This window comes from Henckelia pumila, chromosome 2 (genome assembly GCF_033568475.1).
Source record: "Henckelia pumila isolate YLH828 chromosome 2, ASM3356847v2, whole genome shotgun sequence".
Lineage (NCBI taxonomy): Eukaryota > Viridiplantae > Streptophyta > Magnoliopsida > Lamiales > Gesneriaceae > Henckelia > Henckelia pumila.
Genome location: NC_133121.1, coordinates 6,096,146 through 6,104,142, shown reverse-complemented (window position 1 = coordinate 6,104,142; position 7,997 = coordinate 6,096,146). Strand labels below are relative to the sequence as shown.

The following is a 7,997-nucleotide window of genomic DNA, read 5'->3' as shown; positions in this document are numbered from 1 at the left end:
GAACATCCATAAACAAATTCGTGTCTATTTGTTTATCGCATTTACATTATTATTGCCACTATTTTAAGATGCATTGTTGAAGCATTTTATGAGTTCTTCATACACCAAAATATTGCATACAAAGTGTTTGATAAAATGCTTCAACCAAACTGTTTTTATTATTTGAACTTGCATTATTTCAAATGACTTTCAAAATGTTTATTTGGTTTCTACGAAGGATTATTTTGAGTGTATTCCGCTTGGTTTGAAAACCAAACTCGATATAATTCATCGGCGTTTGGTTTATTTTTGAACATTTCAAGAACGAGCTATTGTAGCTCTAAAATATTTTTAAGTGTGTATTCACCCCCCCCCCTCCCCCTCTCTCTCTGCACATATTTTCGATCCTAACAGTTAGATCACGTATGAAAATAATACCCTTAAAGTAGGTTGAAATAAATCTCATGGTATCTTAAATCTTCAGCAAGCTGGTTATTTTAAATCATTTTTAAATCATGTTCGCTGTCTTTGCGTTTTATACAAAAAAGAACAAAATAACAAAGAAACAAATATTTCATACAAAAGACTCATTTTCCCTATTTGGATTTGTGAGTTTTAAAATAATATGAACTAGTTATTAGTGTTTCTTGCACATGATTCGTGTATATACATAAATTTTTTATTTTTAGAACTCATGTGATAAATTAAATATTCAAAAGTTTTAAAATTGATAACTATCTAATCTAAAAATTTTAAAATACAAACAAAGATAGCGAGTGTCATTTTGATAAATAAGATAAATCTATTGGCTAAAAAAAGAAGTAACCATATTGTTGGAAAATTTAGTTTTGGTGTTTACAAAAATACAAAGCTTAAACGAAGCAAAACTATTCAAGCAACTATAAAGAGCTAAACTGATATTTGGAGCTAAACTACTTCACGCTCATTCATCGCGCTCAACTGGCCAAAGATGCTAAACTGATTTCAACAAGTCTACACTCGCTAAAACCGACTTCATCAGTTTACTCCTAACCAGTCAACTACAATGCCTTTTATGGATAAGTTCTTCCGTACTCTGATATTCTCTGCAGAAGGAAGTGCCGCGATGCGAAGGGCAATGTCGGCTCCAAAATTTGTTGTTGATATTGACAAATCCAACGGAAATAATTCAAAACCCTATCTGAAGATTCAATTTGAATTAATGACCGTTAAAAAATCCAAGGGTATAAATAGAGATCTTGATCGATCAAAGGCAGTACCTTACGATCTGGGATTTTTTGCTATTTTACGAGAATATTCAAAGTTCTATTCGTTCGAGACTTGATGAAGGAACTCGAAGTACAAACGCTGAAGTATTATTCTGATCATTGAAGGATCATTTTTGTGCTAAGGATTTTGAGTTGTATTCATCTGTATTCTATCATCAGTCTAGGACTGAAACTGAAGTGTTGAACTAGGAGTTCTTGTTTAGGCAGTGTTAAGTCCTAAACTGGATCGGTCTTTTAGTGATATCCTTCCGAGGCGGAAGAAGGGGTGACGTAGTAGTATTTGAAATCTCCGAACATCCATAAACATTTTTTTGCGTTATTTCAGTTTACCCTATATCTGTAATTTGACATATTTTCGCACATACTTTTGTTTGTCAAATTACATGAGACATTAAGATAAGTTTAGAACTTTTCCCTAAACCGATCGAGTTCAACTTTTTTTTTTTCTAAACTGCTTGAAAGTCTATTCACCCCCCCCCCCCCTCCTATACATTCAATCAATCCTATCACATATAAAATGACTAATTTGTATAATAATTTTGGTTTTGTTGGAAATTAAGTTAGGATATAATCGTAATTTAATCCGATCAAACTTCATCAATTAATTGAAATTTGGTTAATCAAAGGATCTCTACTATAGTAAATAAAAAAATGTTAAACAAGAATTCACCTTTAAAATTTTCAATTGATATTAACTCTAATCCTAACCGTCGATCTCTAGCCTTTTTGCTCGAAAGACATACCATAATCCACGAAGACTTGTTAGCAGCCTGGGAAAAAAATCAACTCATTGTCACCAAATATACCGATTTAAGTTTTTTTTTTTCTCTCTAAGTTTGGAATGAAATTTATTAAGGTTATCGCTAATCTTATGGACGCGATTTTTAGTTCTACCGTTGATTTTTCAGGATTTGATCTATTTATTATGTTATTCCTATATATCCATATTATCAATATTTTATATTTGACAATTTTACATTTTTTTCGTTAAGTTACGATTTACTTGACAATATATTTGTTGTGATAAAACAATAATCCAAGACAAGTATTCAATGAAGAATTGATAAATCTTCGTCAAAACTGAAATGATCAGTTTTCGTTTAATCACACGAAACTTAAATAATAAAAGCAGAAAATAAATAACACAAGATTTACGTGGTTCGGCCCAAAATATCTTACGTCCACGGGTGGAGCAAATATTATTAAGAGATTGGAGTTTACAAGTATTTCGCAAGTTACACCTTCAAGAACTCAGACAAAAACGAAATCAAAGTTTAAACTCCTTGGATTTCACTTTCAGTCTCTCGTGTTTAAACCGCTCTTGAATTCATTCACCGACTTGATTTTCCCTTGTTAAACTGAACTCTCCCATACCCGTCGTCGTGCTCGTAGCTGATTGATATATATATGTGAAGGAGACTGATGTTGACGTGTAACTGCTTGCGTACCCTCTTGAAACATTCTCTGACATCTTCTTGATGTCCTCCGACACTTCTCTAACAATCGCTAACAACCTTGTACTATATGTGTGGAAGACTGAACGATCACTGGCCAGCTAACCACCCAGATGCATAGATGTCACCCAAACTTATTTTCTCTCCGCAACTGACTTCAGTCTTGACTGATCCAGCTTTGGAATACCAAGATTGATTCAGTCAATGTTACATCGACTGTTTCCCTTCCTCAGTTGAGTCTCTTTCCTCAGCTGCTCCCATCTGTTCAATTTTGGTTTTCATTCTAGCAATCATTTTGGCTTGTCACTTCAGTTTCGGGCAAGGCACCAGTACCCACTATCAATCTATTTTCCTCAGTTCAGTTTAGGTCTTCCTTCAACTGGGACCATCCAGCTTTGAAGACACATCAGTTTTAACAAATCTCCATCTTGTCTCAAAGATGGCTCCACCGAACCCCACCTCCCTTAGATTTCCTCCTAATAAGGTCCCATCCACCATTCCAATCAATTCCAAACAGTGTTTGAACTTTGATTGAAGTAGTGGTTTTGTCATTGAATCCGCTGGATTGTCTTCAGTCCTGATTTTCTTCCGTTTCAATTCTCCCTTAGAGACTAATTAATCTCTAACAAAGTGTAACCTGATGTCGATGTGCTTGGACCTATCATGAAATACTTAGTGTTTTGACATATAAATGGCACTTTGGTTACCGCAGTAGACAATAACCGGTTCATGTTCTATCCTAAGCTCAGTTATCTCTCCTCTTAACCAGATTGCTTCCTTGATTCCCTCGGCGACTGCTATATATTCTGCCTCAGTTGTTTGAAAGTGCTACAACTAATTGTAGGATTGACTTCCAGCTTACGACAGTTCCAAAGACAGTGAATACCAGCCCTATAAGAGACTTCCTGCTATCCAGATTACCAACATAATCTGAGTCAACATACCCAATCACATGTGAATGATCACTTATCTGTTTCTTGAATATCAGCCGGAGGTCGACTGAACCTTCAAGTACCATAGTTGTCCACTTGAGTGCCTCCCAATGAGCTTTCCCTAGATTTGTCATGTACCTTGAAACAACACTGATGGTGTAGGCGAGATCAAGCCTGCCACACACCATTCCATACATGATACTTCCCACCCCACTAGCATATGAAATTTTTAGCATTTCTTCCTTTTCCATATCATTTGAGGGTGACTGATCACTGGACATTCTAAGGTGTTGGCCAAGCGAGGTCCCAACTGATTTCACCTCATGTATAGTAAACCTCTGAATCACCTTCTGCAGATATGATTTCTAACTAAGAAACAAGCTCTTGTTCCCTCGATCCCTGATGAACTCCATGCCCAAGATCTTCCTAGCTTCCCCAAGGTCCTTGATCTCAAATTCTGAATTCAGTTGAGCCTTCAGTTTGATTTCAGTTTTGCTTGTACTAGCTATGAGCATGTCATCAACATACAACAGTAGGTAGGTTTTAGCATGACCTTCTCCTTCCTTGTAGTACACACAATTATAAAAATCGCTCCTCTTGAATTTACCTTCATCATAAACTCATCAAACTCAAGTACACTGTCTAGGGCTCTGCTTAAGTCCATAGAGAGACTTCTTGAGTAAACACACTTTTCCTTGAGCATTTGGAGGTGTTACCCTTGAGGAATTTCCATAAATATTGTCTCCTCAAGAACTCCATGTAAAAATGTTGGTTTAACGTCCAGATGCTCCAGGTAAAGGTTCAGTTGTGTAGTGATAGCCAGGATCAGTCTTATAGAAGTGTGTTTCACCACTGGAGAGTATATCTCATTAAAATCAATTCCTTCAACTTGGTAATACCCTTTTGCTACTAATCGTGCCTTGAATTTGACCTTGTCAACTGCTGTAGTGTCTTCTTTAATTTTAAAGATTCACTTGCAGCCTAGGATCCTTTTTGTAACGCCCAAAAATTATCTTAATGGACTTTATTTGAGATAATTAGAGATTTTAGAAGTCGAGGGCCGATTCGATTATGATCAGGGACTAGAATGCAATTTTTGGAATTTTCAGGGACTAAAACGCAAATATGGAAATTGTTAGATATTTAAGAGGCTTTGACTCTTCCTTTTCACGCCATGTTCTCCCTTCACAACGCCTCCACCATTGATGAATCGCCCCATTTCATTCCAAGCTTCTAGATTTCCATTCTAGCTCAATCCGTCCGATAAAATTGAATTCTGACTTGATATCTGCGATCACAGCGTCGAGTGCTCCGTTTGGAATTAAGTTTCTCTTATTTTTACGAGGTTTGAATTTTTGGATGTCTTTAGAATTGATTGATATTCGGAGATGATGATTATGAGATAGCTGTGATAGTATATCTAAGACGGTTCAAAAATCTAACGACGATTGGAATTGATATGATTTTTGTTGTGAAATTTCGAAAATGGAGCTTTTAGATTTGAAGGATTTGAATTGTTTGATGATATTGAGATGATTATGAGTATATTGGATTGTTGAATTGTTGTCTGCGTTTCCGGTTTGATCAGTTTATAGCCGTTATGCCGTCAGTTTGAGTTTTAGATATCGTTTCGATGTTTTGATCGTATCGAGTTTGATTGAGCTTTTGATGTCGATATTGATCCTTATGACTTCTTCTGATAGATTGAAGTGAAGTCAACAGAGTTGCGAGATAGCAACTTTGGTCAGTTTGGAAGATTGAAGTCGGTACAGCATCGATTTTCTTATTTATCAATCGAAGAAGTTTGATTGAGTTTTGAATGAATTGATTGGATATTGATTATTATCCTTATTATTGATTTTCAGATTGAAATACCTTCAAAACGAATAAGGTAAAAGACGACTTAGATTTGAATGGAATGATTAACTCGAATAGGAATTGATTCGAGTGTTCCGAATAAATCACATACTTGCATGATTGAATGCTTATTTGAAATCATGATTGAATGTTTATTTGAATTGATGAATGAAATCATGATAGAATTCTCAATTGAATTGATGATTGAAATGATATTTGAATGCATGAGATGACATATGCATTCATATTGAGCCGATTGATTATTCATTTTGAATTAGACATTCTGGTGATTATAGTTGAGTGGCCTTGTAGGCAAATTACTACATGTGCAGAAATAACTCTCTATAATGCTCCGGAGTCTAGAGGATTAAAATATGTCTCGTCCACCTCGAGAGGGTAGTCGGTGTGATTTTTGGATATTTTAACCTCGGGATCCCAAACAGAAGAAAGAAAGAAAGAAAGAAGAATTCCATTTGATTATCTGAGTCTGATAATCCAGAAGTTTTAAAGACATGCATATCATTTTAATTCAGTACTTGAATGAATTACTTGAATTTTATCTGAAGTTGATATACGAGGTGAATTGATGCATATCATGTTTGATATGTTTATTTGATATAGCATGTTGTCTCTTTTACAGGAAATTGTATTCTCACCGGATTATCCGGCTGTTGTCTTATTTTTGCATGTGTGCATGGCAACAAGTGGGGCAGGACCGAGTCAGAGACGACAAGGATAGATTGAGATCAAAGATTAGAAGTGAGACTTTGGTTTAGAATGGAAGAGCATGTCAATCTAGTCTTTTGTTTTAGGTTGTATTTGTGTCGAATCTAGAACCGATGCATGTTCTCTTCGCCGAAAAAATGTATAACTCTAGAACTACCATGTATGTTGAATGATGTTTAAGCATGGTTGCATGTTGTTGTTTATGAATTATGAGCATCTAGATTGAGTTGAATTGATGATTGGAATAGAAGTGCATGTTCGGAATTTTTAGATTTTCTGGGCAGACCATGCGTTCGATCGCACGAGTTCGTGGGATCGAGCGCGGCCCCTTTTTATTTGAGGCAGAGACTTGCACAAAAATGGTGCGCTCGATCCTGGCTTTTTGCCGGATCGAGCGCGGCATATATTATTTTCTCGATAGAGAGTTTCAAAATATGGTGCGCTCGATCCTGAACTTTTATAGGATCGAGCGCAGCAATGTTCATCAGAAAAAAAAATTGTTATTTATTTAATATCTTATCTTTTGGCCTTTGATTGATTATCGATAGGACTAACTCTTGATTAGATGATTAGAATCGGGGTCTCACACTTTTGCCTTTTGGTTTCTCCACCAAATTCCATGTCTCATTCTTTATTAGTGACTGGAGTTCCTCATCCATAGCCTTCTTCCAGTTATCCTTTAATTTACTGCTCATTACACTCTTATAAGATGAAGGTTCATACTTCACTTGCTCCATGTTACTCAGTGCATGAGATATCATGTCAGCTTCCCCAAATCTCAGAAAGGGTCGAATATCCCTTCTTTGTCTATCCCTTTCCAATATATAGAATCTCAATTGATCAGTTCCCTGAGGGTCTTCAGTTTAACGGACTCGACTGATTTGATCACCCAGTTGAGGTTCAGTTTCATTAGTCGACTGATCATGTTATAGCTCCACCTCAACTAGTGATTCCTCTAGACTCTCGGTTCCTTCCTTGATATCTTTTCCAAGATTATAGTCCATCCTTGTCTCAAGCATTGTCAATCCTTGTCTCAAGCATTGTCAATCCTCAATCATTTCACTATGTGTCTAGTTTTGTTTTCAGTTTGAAGCATCCATTCCTTGAATCTTCCTGCTGCTTCATCCTTAGACTTCAGCATGTATACCCTCACTCTCCTAATATAGTCATCAACAATAAACATGAAGTATCGACTGCCTTCGTGAGTTTTTGACTTTGAGGGACCCCAAAGTTCTGAGTGAATGTATTCTAGAGGCTTAGTCGAGGTGTGTTGATCAGTTCCAAATGATACTCTTTTAGCCTTCTCTAGGACACAATAATCACATATCTCCAGTTATTTGATCTTATCCTCGCCCAGTAGCCCTTGTTTGGACAACTCTAGTAGGCCCCTTAAACTGGAATGGCCTAACCTCATGTGCCACAGTCTGGTTCTGTTCTATTTATCATGCACCATAGCTGATCCACCAATTATGGTCTTGGCTTGTAGCACATAGAGAAAATTGATCCTCAATCCATTCATCACCACCATAGGTCCTTTCATCACCTTCATGTTACCATTCTTAGCCTTGAAAGTATATCCAGTGGCATCCAGAGTAGCTAATGAAATAAAATTCCTCTTCGATTCTGGGACAAACCTTACATTAGTCAAGGTTTTGGTCACCCCATCGTGCATATGCAAACGGGTTGACCCTATTCCCTTGACTCTGCAGGATTTATCATTCTCAGAAGAACTAACCCTTGTTCTTCTTCCACCAGTTCAGTAAACCAAGTCTTAACTGGAC

General features: G+C 36.5%; 1 protein-coding gene across 1 annotated transcript; it reads right to left on the bottom strand.

Annotated features, from left to right (window-relative positions):
• Positions 1–3,512: 3,512 nt before the first annotated feature.
• On the bottom strand, positions 3,513–6,953 carry LOC140877145 (secreted RxLR effector protein 161-like). Its single transcript, XM_073280671.1, has 2 exons — positions 6,804–6,953; positions 3,513–3,983 (listed from the first exon to the last, which is right to left on the bottom strand). The coding sequence occupies exons 1-2, from the start codon at positions 6,951–6,953 to the stop codon at positions 3,513–3,515; spliced, it is 621 nt and encodes a 206-aa protein (XP_073136772.1).
• Between the last annotated feature and the right edge of the window lie 1,044 nt (positions 6,954–7,997).